The sequence below is a fragment of the Desmodus rotundus genome, chromosome 1 (genome assembly GCF_022682495.2).
Source record: "Desmodus rotundus isolate HL8 chromosome 1, HLdesRot8A.1, whole genome shotgun sequence".
NCBI lineage: Eukaryota > Metazoa > Chordata > Mammalia > Chiroptera > Phyllostomidae > Desmodus > Desmodus rotundus.
In genome coordinates this window covers 97,690,913-97,706,273 of record NC_071387.1, presented here as the reverse complement: position 1 = coordinate 97,706,273, position 15,361 = coordinate 97,690,913, and the positions used below count along the sequence as shown (strand labels likewise).

The window sequence follows — 15,361 nt, the reverse complement described above, 5'->3', positions numbered from 1 at the left end:
GACCGTGGGCAGCACACGCTCCATGCACTTCCTCCCCGTGGGCCTCACTTGCCTGAGTGCTGTCTGAAGATGGAGCTCCCTCTGCTGGGTGCTGTTCGCCTGTTGGGGGAAATGGGGTGAGAGAGGGCAGGAAGCGCCAGCCCCTTTGGTGTATGCCTGGCTGGGAGAGTCACCTCTAGACTTCTTTTAAACCAGAAAATAAACCTGAAGTTATGCATGAGAACCCGAAAGTGCTTTTGAGTCCTCAGATGCAAGGTGATTTTACTGAGCATGACACAGTGCCACGTTCTGTCCCACCTTCATCAGGTGGGTCTCGCTGTCACCATTTCACCCACGAGGAGATGGAGGCTCAGAGGATGGAGCTGGGGTTGGCCATGCTGCTCCCTGCCCTGGGAGACGTGGGGTTTAGGACAGTAAGTGCATGAGCGCAGCAGGCGTTGGAGACAGTGGAACCTCACAGTTGTTCTGATTTTATCTGTGTGGCTCAGCACCTACTCTCTTAAACATGGACAAAGAACTTCCTTTCTTTTTAAAGGGTGTCCTTATGCCTCTGACCACCACTCCCTGAGCCCGGGTCTGCAGTGGGGGGATGAGGGGTTTGGTGGGGGTGGGCGCCCAAGTGACAGCCCACCTGGTGGTTTTGTCTCTCCAGCCCTGCAGCTAGTCCATTTGTTCATGGGGGTCATCACTTAGAGCTGAGGGCGCCGCACAGCACCGGGCAGACAGCACGTAGGTGCAGGCTTCTTCAGCGCCTTCCAGTTCCATCGCCTCTCTCTGCCTCCTCTTCTTCCTTCCCTCCCTCCCTCCCTTTTCCACATTCTCCTCTGCAAGTGCATGCAGCTCAGCGCTCCCTCCTAGCCCTCTCAGGCCTCGCTGCGCTCCAGTGGACTCTTCTCCCCGCTGGAGCTGGTCCTCATCTAAGAGCTGTGGCCGGCCACACCATGTGTCGTCTGAGCCCAGAGACAGTGGTTTGCCCAGGAGCCTTTCCCTTTGTTGTGTTAATTTTTCTGATTTTGCTAACATTATAGACATTTAGGAAATACAGAAGAGTATAAAGAAAATAGAAGTCATCTATAACATCATACCAGTGATAATCACTATGAACATTTTGATAATTTTTTTTTTTAACTTGAGTTTTTGAAAAGGTCACATATTCATCAAGTCTGAAAACTAGAGTGTTGAGTTTCTCTGCTGCTGGGCTGCCACCAGTTGTCACCCAGGTGGCAGGATGTACTCCGCAGGCAGCCAGGTCGTGTACCCTTCCTCACAAACGGGCTTAAGGTGCCTGCGGGCAGATCCTGACCCACTGTCTCCCTTTCACCTGGGTGGTAGCACGCTGCGCACCCAGCCAGCCTTCTCAGTTTAACAGTGTAACTTAGACTTTGCCTGCACGGGTAAATAAGGACTTGATTTTTGCTACACAGTTAGTCAACCCCCTCCCTTGGGCGCTCAGTTGTTTTCCCCCTTTGTTGCTGTAAGACATGCTGCTCAACCATGCGCACGTGTTATTTTGCATGTGTACCCACATATCCATGACATAAATTTCTAAGAGTGGAATTGCTGGCCTGCTGGGTAGAATGCACTTCTCTCTGCGGGGGTTGTGCCTCCCACCAGCAGCATGGGAGATGCCTGTCAACACAGGGTCTTGGTGAGCTTTTTGGTTTTAACCAACATAATGGGTACAGCATGGGATCTCAGTACAGCTTATACATGTCTTCACATGTTTAAACCATTCCTATTTCCTCTTCTGTTAGCTCTCTGCTCACATCCCTTGCTTGATTTTCTGTTGGGAGGTGTAGGTACCTTTATGAAGGAGGGAGAGATGCCCTGGATGGGGGTAGTTCAGTTGGTTGGAGCATCATCCTGATTAGCCAGTATTGTGGGTTCGATCAAGAGTCAACCAGTGAATGCATGAATGGATGGAACAAGTTGGTGTTTCTCTCTCTCTCTCTCTCTCTCTCTCAAAAAGTCAATAACAAAGGTAAGTTTAGCCCTGGCTGGTGTGGCTCAGTGGATTGAGCGCTGGCCTGCAAACCAAAGGGTCGCTCGTTTGATTCCCAGTTGGGGCACATGCCTGGGTTGCAGGCCAGGTCCCCAGTGGGGGGCATGCGAGAGGCAACAACACATTGATGCTTCTCTCCCTCTCTTTCTCCCTCCCTTCTTCTCTGTCTAAAAAATAAATTTAAAAAATATTTTTTAAAAAGTATTTTAAAGGTAAGTTTAAAAAAATAAGGGAGGGAGAGCTGTCCTTTGCGAGGGCAGCTTGAGTTTCCATTGTCTTTATTTTGGTGACCTCTGGTTGTGTCTCCTGGGCGTGAGAGAGCATCAGGGCAGCCTGAAATAGCCCTTGCTGAGTGATGGTTTTGATTCACGGTCTGTCCTGCTCTGCAGAACTTGACCTAGAAAGGGATTTTTGGTCTTGTAGTCTGACCCTGTCTTTCTGTCCCATGTGATCACATTGAAGTTTTCTCTGGAGTAAAAATTTACTGCTCTCTGGTCTTGGGTTGACTGGTACCCGAAATCTCTTCCTGGGAAACATTGCCTTAATCTGAGTGGGAACTTGCATGCCTCAGCTAAGATTACCCTTGATCTTAGCCAAAAAGCCAAGAAGCAATCTCAACTAGAATTAAACTACAGCAAAAATCAGGCTAATCTGGAATTAAAATAAAAAGCAAACCAGAGAGACAGACTTTATATTACTAAAGAAAGAATGGACTATGATTTCTTTTTATAAAAAATTAAAAAAAAATCTCACTCGAGGACATTTTTTACATTGCTTTTAGAGAGAGAGGAAGGGAGAGAGATGTTGATTGGGTGCCTTAGTTGCCTTCCGTAGGTGCTGGGACCAGGGATTGTACCTGTCCTAACTGGGGATCGAACCCACAAACCAGGTATGTGTCCTGGCCAGGAGTCAAACCCGCAACCTTTTAGTTACAAGATAATGCTCCAACCAGCCAAGCCACATGGGTCCAGGGCAATTGCTTGAGTTTAAACTGCCCTGGAAAGCTAGAGGGATGAGATGCTGGATTGGGTATCTGAGGGCCTGCTGCAGCGCAGAGCCTGAGGCAGCCAGTGCCCCCTAGTGGGCATCAGTTTAAAGGAAAAGGGCAGGAATAGGATATTAGCAAAAACAGCTCCTAGGATCTGCTATTCAGCACTTAGTTTCCTTCCTCCCACCCAGGTGCTCTATTGTGTTAATGCCCAGGATCGAATTTCCTTCAGGTGACCCCCTAAACCACCCTGTTCCCAGACCACACCCTGACCAATCCTCAGCCTACCCCCAGGGAAGCCAGGGGCAGTTGTGTGCACCCCTGTACCTGGCTCAGCCTGGCACAGCAATGGCTCTGCGACCACCCAGGAGCCTCCCTGTCCAGAGAGTGGCCTGTGGCCTTCTCTCTGACTGTGTCCGACCAGGTCCAAGCTGGCCTCGAGCATGTGTCCTGGCCTGCCTCTGCTCCTGAAGGCTGCACTGCACCTTGGAGCTAAGAAAGGGGGACTGAGTTTCCATTACTGGTCAGGCAGCATAGAACACAGATGGCGAACTCCTGACAGATCCCTGGGAAAGGTTTTCTCAGAGCAGAACTAAGGGACAGGAAGCTGTGGGACTTAGTGATGTTGGAGATTGGGGTAGGACTTTTCAAAGGAATTGTTCTGGATTTGGTGTTTTAATTAAAATCCAGCCCTGACGGTGTGGCTCAGTTATTTGAGTGTTGTTCCACAAAGCGAAGGTTGCAGGTTTGATTCCCGGTCACGGTACTTGTGTGTGTTGTGGGCCAGGTCCCCAGTTGGGGCATGTGTGAGAGGCAGCTGATGGATGTTTTTCTCATACATCAATGTTTCTCTCCCTCTCTCTAAAAATAAATAATGAATACGGGACTATGGTTTGGCTGAGTGACCTGGTGGCCCCGTGTCCCAGACCCAAGTGCCTGTGAATGTAGGCTGGCAGTGTGAATCCCTTGGGAGGCCACCCTGACTGTTCTAGTACCTGTGTCTCCCTGTGGAACTTGGCGACTTCAGTGATAGTACCTCACTCATCTGTGACTGTCAGGCTATGTCTCCCACGAGGTCAGGAATGTCCCTCACTTTCTATAACATAGCCCTTGTGCTTGGCATGTGGGGAGGGTCAGCTCGTCCACTAGTGGGTGAAAGGAAGAGTATGTAGGAGTCACGTCAGTGTGGACTCCGTGGGGTTTGAAGAAGTGTTTGTTGCCTGGGTCTCTGTAGTTAACAGGGCCCGCGGTGGGGTCCAGGAGGCTGTCCAGGGCCTGGCTGGGCAGGCCCGTTGGGTGTGCTGGGGACTTTGTGCCTGCTCCTCACTGCCTCACACTACTGCCTGTTCCTAGATATATGAGTCCATAGGCCCCTCCACGAAAATCCTGGGAGTTTAGTCCCTATTTCCATAAGATGTACCTACATATAAACTTTTGGAGCCCACCCAGATCTCTTGGATCTGGTGCAGTGTCCTGCTGCATGTAGTAGGAAGCCTGGTTGCATGAGACCAAGGGACCAGAGGGTGCAGAGCTGGCTTTGAAGATCTCTGGCCTAGGGCAGAAAGAAGGGTGGCCAAAGGATATTTCAGTTACTAGCCGAAGGTTAGGAACTGACACTCTTTCTCCGATTCTGAGATCTGAGGGTGATGGAATAGAGGATGCTCACATCTGTATTTGGGTTGTGAAAGATAAGAACATATTTTAGGCCGGTGCATAGCTTTATGCACAGTCACTGCTTCAGGACTCGGGCTCTGGCGGGAGCACGTATCTCTCGCTGCAGACAGGGCTTGGCTCTCCCTTCTGGCCCAGACCTGTGTGAGGGGCTGGATAAGCCTCACATGGGGGCAGCATTTTTCCTACAGTGTCAGCAGATCAAACCATTAACTTCCCTACAAAGAGAAGTACAAGCTTAGTAGGAACACTTTAGGCCCCGAACACCCACTTCACTAGTCATGTCTTAAAACTACAGTTCTGTCAGGGCACATGCCTGGGTGGCGGGCCAGGTCCCCAGTGGGGGCTGTGCGAGAGGCAACTGCACATTGATGTTTCTCTCCCTCTCTTTCTCCCTCCCTTCCTGGAACTCTGTCTAAAAAGAAATAAAATCTTTAAAAAAAAACTATACAAATAGGCACAAGCCTTTCTCTTCCTCCTCTTGACAGATTTCAGTGCAATTCCTAGCTCACCTCTTGACATGGGGGGTTTACAGGGCTTTGCTGGGAGCTTGAGGGCCGTTCCCCCTTCTCCTGACTTGTTCCAGAGTTTCCCAAGGACTCTAGGGTCTTCTGCTCGCCCTCTGGGATGCTGCCATGGGTGGCATTCAGGATCTCCACACTGTTTGTAGAGAGGCACCAGCCTTGGTGCTGTAGGGGAAGAGGCTGCTGGGAAGTGAGATGTTTGGAAAAGTAGAGTAACATCCACATGGAAACCAGGAAATCAACATGGGTGGCCCCCTGCCCCCCAAGGAGAGGGCCTCATGCCACTGTGCACCAGATGGCACGGCCGGGGCTGCAGGGGTGGCTGGCGCATGCAGATGCTATGTGGGCCTGATTCATTCCCCTTGCACCCACATTGGGCACCTGCTGCTGTCTCTCCGTGAGGCCTGTCCCAAGCCCCAAATAACCTGCCCCCGCCCCAGTGCACACCCCTACACCCTCCTCTGCTTGTCCCTTTTCTTGTAGCTCTTTTCCATCTTCTTATGTTCCATGCAGTTTGCTTTCCCAACACCACTGAAGCAGAGCACCCTAAGTGTCGGGCTGTAAGTTTTACCCCAGGGGCCCGAACCAGTGCTTGGAGCCTCAGCACATGCCAGGTCACTGGGGACTTGCGCGTGGCATTGCCGGGTACCTGGGTGCACCAAAACCAGCTACCACCATGGCTGACAGAGCTCAGTGGACTGAGCACCAGACTACAGGACTGCAAATGGAAATGTCGCCGGTTTGATTCCCGGTCAGGGCACATGCCTGGGTTGCAGGCCAGATCCCCATTTGGGGGTGTGGGAGGGCAGCTTATCGATGCATCTCTCACACATCAGTGTTTCTCTCCCTCTCTTTCTTCTTCCCTTCCTGTCTCTCTAAAAATAAATAAGTAAAATCTTTTAAGAAAAATGTAAAAAACCCAGCTACCTTAAAAGTGATAGGAATCTTTGTTTAATTCTGATTCTGTGGTGTTTGAACAGCTACCCTGAGCAATATGCTACAGAAGACAACTCAGAAATAGACCCGTACTTTTACTCGACCAGCCTTTCTGGCCAGGCAGGTATAAAGTGAAACAGAGAAAGGGCCTGGACATTTCATCCTCCCTGCAGCCCCTGATTTTCCTCACTCTTCCCTTTCGTATTTGGATGCTGAGGATATAAATATTGATGACTTCATGAAGTGGAGCGACGCACCTGGGTACCCTGGGCAACTCTCTCATGGTGTGATCTTTGATTCCTCAAGAGGCTGAGCTGTTTTGCAGGGTGTGATGTCCAGCCAGCAGAGACCGCCAGCCTTCCTTGCAAGGACAGGACTATGGGAGCCCTCATCTACTCAGATGTATTTGCTTAGCGCTCAGTTCTGGAAGAAGCCAAGAGTGGGGTTCTCCTCTGAAACCTTGGGGAAAAACTGTGTCTCCCCCAAATCATGACGCTCCTCAGACCTGTTCATAGGGTTCGCCCTGCAAGGCGGTGGCCCCAGTAGTGACCAAACCTTTGCCTTGCAGACTCAGCCACATCCCCTGAAGCCAGGGGTACTCCTCTGTGGCATTTAGACCCTTACAGAGGGGCATGGGTGTTCCCAGTGCCACTGCAGGGCAGGCAGAAGGTGTGTGGGAGCTGTGGGGCAGTCTGGGTGAGCAAATGGTTGGTGTTGACGGAAACCCTGGGAGTGGTTGAGGTGATAGGTGTGCTCTGTGTTCTTCTCGCCATTTTCTCCCCCCATTGCCTATTCCCTGCTTGAGAGAATAAAGACTTATTTTTGCATTTGAAATCACTGACCACAGGTTCTCCAGCAGACCTGTTGGGAGAAGCTTGAGGTCGTTAATGTGCTACTTCAGATTTCAGGAGAGAGACTATAAGAACAGTCTGTGGGTGAGGGGACTAGGGGCCGTAAGGCTGCTTCCCCAAGGGAGGTCTGGGACTGGGTGAAGCGGCAGCTCCTACCAGCCCTCCCCAAACTGCTCGCCTGTCCCACGCTCAGCTGGATGTGGGCATCTTGGCCCATCCAGCCAACTGGGAATAGTGTGCAGGGTTGAAATGTGTTGGGAAGAGCACCGCTTAACCTAGCTGGGTCAGGGCAGGCCAGGCCTTCACAGGGGGCACAGGTCCTCTTCTCACTCACCTGCCAGGAGCATGAGGACCAGCCATGGGGACGTTGCTCAAGCAGTTGCTTCTCTTTCTCGTCAGACACCAAGTGCTGTTAGCACTTAGCACAGGGGCTGAGCAGCCAGGCCGTGGGGCTGGCTTCTCTGTTGGGAAGCTGCAGAAGCTCCCGCTGAAAACAGTCGCTTTGTATGTGGTTCCCCAGTGCAGGGAGTCCAGGGCCACAGGGAGCTGCCAGGAGCCTGTTCTCTGGGCAGAGGCTTCCTGAGAGAGAGTCCACCACAGCAGGGAACACATTCACCAGGCCCCGTTCCTTCCTCTGTGAAATGCTTCTCAGTGCCCCTCAAGTATCCCACACTGGACCAGCCATGGTGTGAGCGGTGAGTGAAACGCAGACCCCCACCTCGTGACTGAACTCTGGTCAGGAGGATGGCTGCAGCCAGCACACGAGGAGGTGTGTCCTGTGCTCCAGTGCTCGAGGCACGTGTGAGCGGTGAGCAGGCGGACTGCCTATGGGGCTGGGGCCGGGGTCAGGGTGTGCCTCACTGAGAAGGTGGCACTGGAGTTGAAACCTGAAGGAGGGAAGGAGCTCCAGGGCACCTGCAGGGAGACGTGTGGTCAAGGGCAAGTACCAGGGCGCTGAGAACGGCAGGGTGGCTGGTGTAGCTGGATCTACCTGGGGTAGGAGACAAGGACAGGGAAACGTGGGCAGATCACGTGGGGCTGCTAGCATTTGGGGGTTTTGGCTGGGAGCTGTGGGGCATGTAGGGGAGGGTGGATGGAGGAGGCCAGTGCTGAGGAGATTGGGACTTTATGGGTCCCTGCAGGTGACACAGACAGGATTTGTTAATGGTTTGAGGTGGGACGTGAGAGAAATGAGGAGCCGGGGACAATTGCCAGACTTGGCTTGAGCAAGGTTTTGGCCTGGAAGAATCAAACTGCCCTCGCTGAGGCTAAGGTTAGTGCGCCTGGGGTGCTGCTGGCACCTGCAGGGAGGTGGATGCTATGTGCTTCTCCCTGACAGGACGTCCTAAGGGACTTGGCATCCCCAGCCCTTCCTCTCCTGCCCACTTCTATTGGTAGACAGACCCTGCCCTGCCTCACTGTCCACCTGTGATGGGGCTGACCTGAGGTGTGTAGGAGGAGGCATTTGAACACCCCAGCGCGTTTATTCTCTGGGACAGGGATGAAAGATGCTTCCCTTGAGCCCTTACACTCTGGTTGGACTACAGAGTCCAGGGCAAGCCAGAAGCACAATTTACGTGTGTGTGTTCCAAACATACTTTCTTCTCTTCAACATACTGAGGTCTGGAAAGATGCTTTCTTGCATCTTTCTCCAATTACAGTCTCCTCCGACCAGCAGGAGCAGTGGACTGGGAAGAAGCACCGTGGGGCAGGGTGTTCGTGTGATCTGTGTGCCTGGGTAGAAGTCGCTGTGTGAATGGGTGATGGCGCTGACCGTAATGGAGTCTGCCGTCCGCAGCTTGTGTACGTCTGGCGTGGTGCGGCTGCACATCAACAGCTGGCTGGAGGTGAGCTTCTGCCTGCCCCACAAGATCCACTACGCTGCTGCAAGCCTCATCCCCCCCGAGGCCATAGAGCGGAGCCTGAAGGCGATTCGGTGAGTGCCGGCCTCGTGCACACTCCCTGCAGGGCCCCTTCTCTTTTGCCTGAGGTTTCACCAATTATTTTGTTCCAAAAATTCTTTTCCTCTTCCTGCCACAGAAATTGGCAGATGGGACTCTCCTGTTTATAGAAGTAAAAACACATGTTCTTGTGTCTGGTTTTGTATAGAAATGACTGTTTTCCCTGGGTCCTCTGGGCATTCTCTGGGTGAGTGGGGCTCCATGCTGAGGTCCTCCCCTTCGTCCCATGTGTGCACTGTGGGCTCGAGCGTCCTGGGGAGAAGACGCACCCCTGGAGGGATGCTGTCATGGTGGTGTTGCTCACTGCTTCCTCCTGCATTTGAATCTAACTTGTGGGATTGCCATTTCTTAATTTAACTGATTTCCTGCAGGAAAGAGCTGAGCCCAGTCTCCTCCTGCACCCATCTCCAGCCAAGTCCCCAGTTTCCTTAAATATTTTTTAATTAAAAGAAGAAATCTGGGTACATTTACAGAAAATTTGAAGACCAGAAGGCAAAGCACCGCCTCAATCTCTCTCCCTCCCCCAACCTATGCCCAAGTCGATGTCTTTCCTGCTCCCTTCCTTGCTAGGCATATTTTTACGTAGTTCTATTCATAGCCTCGGCAGCAATTTTGCTTTTCCTATATTTGTGGCTCTTTCCTTAGGAAAGATTCATTTTTTTTCAATCAGCGAACATGTGCTGGGCAATCCCAGACGTGGGAGAGTCAGGTCGTCGGACCTTCCTCAGTTTTGTTCTAATCACTTTTTTCTTAGAGTGACAGTAATCCTTGCAGATGCTTAAAGGCCCCAGACATACCACTGCCCTTGTCTCTCATTCCTCCTGTGGTCTCTCCTCTCTGAGGGTCAATGCCTGTGGGCCCCAGCCGCACCTTTGGTTCCAGGTGCACACCTGGTGCAGGGGACCTGTGGCTCACATGTCCTGCTGACCTGACTGCTCCACAGCCCGTACCATGCACTGCTGCTGCTCAGCGATGAGAAGTCTCTGCTGGGTGAGCTTCCGCTAGACTGCTCCCCAGCCCTGGTGCGTGTGATCAAGACCACGTCAGCTGTGAAGAACCTGCAGCAGCTGGCCCAGGATGCCGACCTAGCCTTGCTGCAGGTATTGCTCTGGGGTCCTGGGGAGACACCCTGGATGGGGAACGATGGGCCAGAGGAGGAACTGGATACCTCATGGCAGGTGACCCTTGGTTGAAGGTGGGAGAAGCTGGGGTGTCAGGAAAGCAGGCTGCCTCTGTCCAGATGAGAGCCATTGACAGGTGGCTCCAGGGTTGGCTGGAGGTTCTGGAATCTGAGTCCAGCCTGGATTCAGAGCTGGCTTATGAACTAGCTGCAGGACTGACTTCTTCCTCCTCTGAGTGTGGTGAGGCCGCAGCGGAGAGGAGTGAGGCCCTCCGGTACTGGGAGGGCGGAATGCTGGGGCAGGGCGGCTTGCAGGTCTGAGGCAGGCGCACGGCAGATGGCCACATGAGAAAGCAGCACTGCGCCCTCGGAGTAGGGGAAGTGAGGGCAGGACACATGGCCTGCCCACGTGCAGAGCCAGGGCCTAACCGCGTGTCCTTGACCGAGCCCACGTGCAGATGAGTGTGTGTTCTGTGCGAGGTGCTGCCTCCTGCCTGAACCATGTGCTTATGGGCTGCTCTTTCTGATTGAATGTAGGGCCCCTCAGCCCTGGCTCTGTGTCTGGCTGGAGCCTGGGAAGGGGTCAAGGGACAAGGAAAAAGCACAGGGAGAAATTGTAAGGCCAGTGGTGGGTGTCTCAGGTTCTGCTGACAGTGGCCATCACGTGGCCACCAGAGGGCAGCAGGGCCTCTCCCAGGGATGTGTGATTTCTGCAAAGGCCAATGGGTGGCAGCTTTCTCAGGCTGGGCGGAGGAGGAGCACTGGCAAGAGGCTGGCCCACCTGGGCCCCAGAGAGGCGTCAGGGAAGCTTGTCCAACAAGGCCTGATTCTTAGGCCTTTTCCCCCAAAGCAGTCATTTTGCATTCTGTTATCCAGAATAAGGCCTTCCGTCACCTGTACCTTATGACCTTTGTCTGCCCTCTTTGAGAACCTTTATTGGATTCTGCCTCGGTGTCCTGCTTGCCTTCATAGCATCCACAGAACACAGAACCGTAAATGTGCTAACTGTTCCTTACGTACTGCGGAGTCCATGTTCTGACCAGTACTGGTTAAGTGGCGGACACCTGTGAGTCTGTGCAGCTCCCATGTCAAGCTTTGAAAGGTGCTGACCCTTCATTGTCCACTGAGGCTGCCCGACATGGAGTCTGTCAGTCTCCTTGCACAAAGACAAAGTTTTGTTTTGTTTTGTTTTTTAAAGTAGATTAACTTTTAAATAGAACTTTTTGTTTTTAGATTTTATTTATTTTTAGGCAGAGGGGAAGGGAGGAAGAAAGAGAGGGAGAGAAACATCCATGTGTGGTTGCCTCTCTTGTGCCTCCTAATGAGGATCTGGCCTGCAACCCAGGCATGTGCCCTGACTGGGAATCGAACCAGCGACCCTTTGGTTTGCAGGCCAGCACTCAGTCCACTGAGTCACACCAGCCAGGGCCAAAGGCAAAGTTTCGATGATGTCTCCTTTGCTTTCCTGCCCCGGCCTCGCCGTGGGGAGACTGTTGTTTCCTTGCACACCCCTTGCTGGTGTGGTTGTACAGAAGCTCCCTGAGGCCCAGCTCCAGTGGTGGACCTCACCAACCTCTGGGACTCCTGCTTCTTACGACATGGGCCCAGTGGAGGTCCCATGTCAGCATCAGGTATGAATGTCAGCAGATCATTTTAAATCACTCATCTACAAGTAAATGTATTGAAATACTTTTTTTTGCATGATAGAATCAATATGTTCTTTTTTATAAGAGTTCAAATAGCATACAAATTACAGACACAAAAAGAGAAAGTCTCCGCAATCCCATACCCCAGATGTAACCACTGTAGGTTAACACATTATTTTTGAATAACAAAATGAGGGTCACATTGTACATTACTTGCGATTGGCTGAACAATGCCCACAGACCTCCACATCCTAATCCGCAGGACCTATGAATGTGGCCTCGTGTGGGACTTCACCGACGTGATTGAGGATCTTGAGGTGGGGCCTTGGTCCTATATTATCTGGGTGGGCCCAGTGGAGACTCAAGGGCCCTGTGAGCGGGAGGCAGAGGGAAATGTGACTGTAGAAAAGGAGGTGGGGACGTGACCCGGATGTGGCCACATGCCAAGGAAAGCTGCAGCAGCAGAGGCACAGAGCAGTGGAGAGTTGCCTGCCGGCTCCTTGACCCCAGCCACGTGGTAGTGATTTTAGATCTCTGGTCTGACAACGGTGCTCTGGCTGTGGGGAGAGGCAGGAGGCGGGGACACTGGGGAAGGGTGGTGGCAGAGGTGGAGGAAAGTGGGTGTGTCCTTGCTTTAGAGCGAATGTCCCTGGGACTTGGGACGAGAGAGAAGAGGGTCAGTGATGGAACAGAAATTCCCGTTGTGTTCGAGTTGGTGGTGCCACTGGTGGTCTCGTACAGTAACAAGGTAGAGGGGTTTCCAGCGGCACTGCAGGCGTTGCCTGCAGGTAGGGGTGACTCTACCTTCGAAAGTGCCCGGTGTTGGTAAAGAAGGGCAGCAGGCTTACCTGGGGACGTGCTCACCCAGGGTGATGCCAAGTCAGAAATGCGCAGTGCCTTTCTTTCCATGAAGGAAGGCCATGCCGTGCTCTCAGGCCTGGCCTCCCCTTGTGAGGCTGGGAGGGGTTTCTGGCATCTTTGTCAGTCTGTGGCGCATCCTGATGTCCAAGAGTCCAGGAGAGCGGGGCAGTGGGATGCTCTCCAGGATGCTGGGACACACAGGGATGAGTGCGGGGGGGGGGGGGGGGGGTAGAGGGCGTGTCCAGTGACCCCATAGTCACTGCGTGTGGAAACCCATCCCCATGTTGGAGTCATGGTGGTAGTGGGGAGCCTGCCTCTGCCAGGTGTCCAGCTAAGTCCCTTGCTCATTTGAGCTGACCCCGTGATCCTGGGTGCCCTAAATGTCCCTATGCTCCTGGGACCTTTCCTCAGTGGCAGCCAGAGCAGTACAGGACCCTAACGGGAAACAACAGCCCCAAACTATACAGGGAGCAGCGATAAAAAGGTTTGCTGCTCTGAGCACAGGAAATGCTGTGTGTGCCGGCTGTGCCCACAGTCAGGGGAGAAGCCTCAGTGGGCCAGCCTCCTAGGCACTGTCCTGCCAGCCCCCTCTGCCTGTAGGTTTTCCAGCTTGCGGCTCACCTGGTGTACTGGGGCAAGGCCATCATCATCTACCCGCTGTGTGAGAACAATGTCTACATGCTTTCCCCCAATGCCAGCGTGTGCCTGTGAGTACTCTGGCTGCCAGAGCCCGGGGCCCTGAATGGGAAGGGGGTGTGGTTGGCAGGGCCTTCCAGGTGGTACTCCCTAGGTCAGCCAGGCCTTCACTTGGACCAGATGCCTGGCCTCTGCCATGCCAAGGTCCCAGTTCTGGCCTGGTCCAGCACCACCTGGCCCTCCTTGGTCCTGTGCTTGTCCAGTACCTGCAGCCTCCAAGAAGGGCCTGCACCTGCCATGTCTATAGCCAGTGGGCTCTATACCATGTGCCTGATGAGAGGTCAGGAGCCTTGGCCTTGATTCGGGGGCTTGAGAGGGTCTCTGGGGTGGCTGGTGCCCATGGCTTCTGCTGCCCCTTGAGGGAAGGCAACTGGGCTCTGTCCTCATTGCACCCATCCTGACCTACCCACCATGCTCCACGTCCCTGCCGCCCGCCACAGGCTCACAGCGAGGGTGTGAGTGCTGTGAATCACGACGGGGTGGTCGCCGAGCTCACGGACACGCTTGCCTCGCCTGTCCGCAGGTACTCCCCGCTGGCTGAGCAGTTTTCCCACCAGTTCCCGTCTCATGACCTGCCATCTGTCCTTGCCAAGTTCTCTTTGCCTGTCTCCTTGTCAGAATTTAGGAACCCCCTCGCTCCCCCTGTGCAAGAGGTGAGTCTCAGGAGCCGAGGGAGCCCAGGAACCTGATCCAAGGGCTCTCAATACTGCCACACTCTTAGCTCTGGTTGGGGTGCCGGGAGGGCCCTTGCCATGTAGGTGGTCTGTGCCCAGCCAGTCCACCTGCAAGTGCTTGGCCAGCGACCCAGCACTTGGGCAGTCCCAAGGCCCTCCCAGCCCTCCCCCGTGCGCCCACCCTGGCTGCCGTGGGTTGTTGTTAGGGTTAAAACAACAGTGGGAGGCCCAGTCGGGAGAGTGCTGATCTTTGCTGGGAGGACAGAGCCACCTGGTGCCCCTTCTGGGCCTGGATCCCACAGATGGAGGAAGCAGAGCTGGTTTTGTTTTCACTGAGCCTGGGCCCTGCCCACCTTTTCCCTCTCCGTCCTGGTCCAGGTGGCTCACTGGTACCCAGAATCTCATCCAAGAGAACACGGAGAGGATGGGCCTGGGTCAGGGCGAGTGGTGGGTGGAGGGGCTCCAGGGAGGGGTGAGGCATGCAGAATGGTAGGGCGAGTTCTGTCTGTGTCTGTGGGAGGCTTGAGTGTGGCCTGGACCTTCCCCCGACTGAATTCCTGCGGCTCTGGGCAGGGCCCCAGGGCAGGGCCAGAGGGGACAGGTGTCAGAGATGGGGCTGGGAGTTCTCAAGACTGTGTGTTCAAAAGTAAAGTATTTACTTTAATAAGCAGCAGATCTGTTAGGCAGAAGCAGTTTTTAAAGCAAGCCCTTTCCTTTGTCAACTTGTGAATGAGAAGGCGATCCTGGTCCCTCAGTTCATTTAGATGCTGCGTGAGACAGAGTTCTAAATGCCGTCTTTCATGGAGCCTTCAGTCTCCAGGAACTGTGCCAGCTGAAAGAAAGGCACATTTGCATCTGCACCCTCCCCCTCTCCAGCAGAAATTTCCTGGTGGTCTGGAAGGCCGGTGGCATTTTTGGGCCATGCCTGAGGGGCAGTCTCATGCCTTGTCAGGGGGCCTAGAGCGAGCTGGATTTGGTTCTGCACAGTCCTGGGGTGAGGCTGCCTGCTTCTCGCCCCTCCTGCTTCAGGCCCGGAATATGTTCCTCAGTGCTTATGGAGCCTCTGTTTTATTTCTGAATTTAAAGTTTATTTTACAATCCTTTTCAATTTTATTTGGCGTGACCAGGTCATACATGCCCATGGTGCACCCCCATTTCCATGCCTGTGTGTCTGAGAACGTGGACACCATCCGTATGCATTTTCTTGCTCGCTGGTGCTGGAGCTCCGCCCATACAGGATTCCTCACTGCTCCTAGTCAGCTGCTTGTCCTGTGGGAGAGGGGTGGATGACGTGTCCTAGGGACCACACAGCTCAGCAGGAGTTCCTGTCCCTGGGCAGGCTTTCAGGTTGAACTGAGGAGAGGACTTCCCGCTCTCAGGGCAGCTACCCACAGCTTCTTTCTGAACGGTGTCCAGGCCACAGGGAGAGGG

At 53.6% G+C, this 15,361-nt stretch overlaps 1 protein-coding gene across 6 annotated transcripts in view; it reads left to right on the top strand.

Annotated features, from left to right (window-relative positions):
* NPRL3 (NPR3 like, GATOR1 complex subunit) overlaps nucleotides 1-15,361 on the top strand; it is a 45,022-nt gene that overhangs the window by 26,451 nt on the left and 3,210 nt on the right. For all 6 annotated transcript variants that reach the window (XM_024553104.4, XM_024553105.4, XM_045189658.3 and 3 more), the window contains 4 exons: nucleotides 8,771-8,908; nucleotides 9,877-10,033; nucleotides 13,161-13,267; nucleotides 13,780-13,909. In XM_024553104.4, the coding sequence (XP_024408872.1) occupies nucleotides 8,771-8,908; nucleotides 9,877-10,033; nucleotides 13,161-13,267; nucleotides 13,780-13,909 (532 nt within the window). The remainder of the gene's footprint in view (nucleotides 1-8,770; nucleotides 8,909-9,876; nucleotides 10,034-13,160; nucleotides 13,268-13,779; nucleotides 13,910-15,361) is intronic.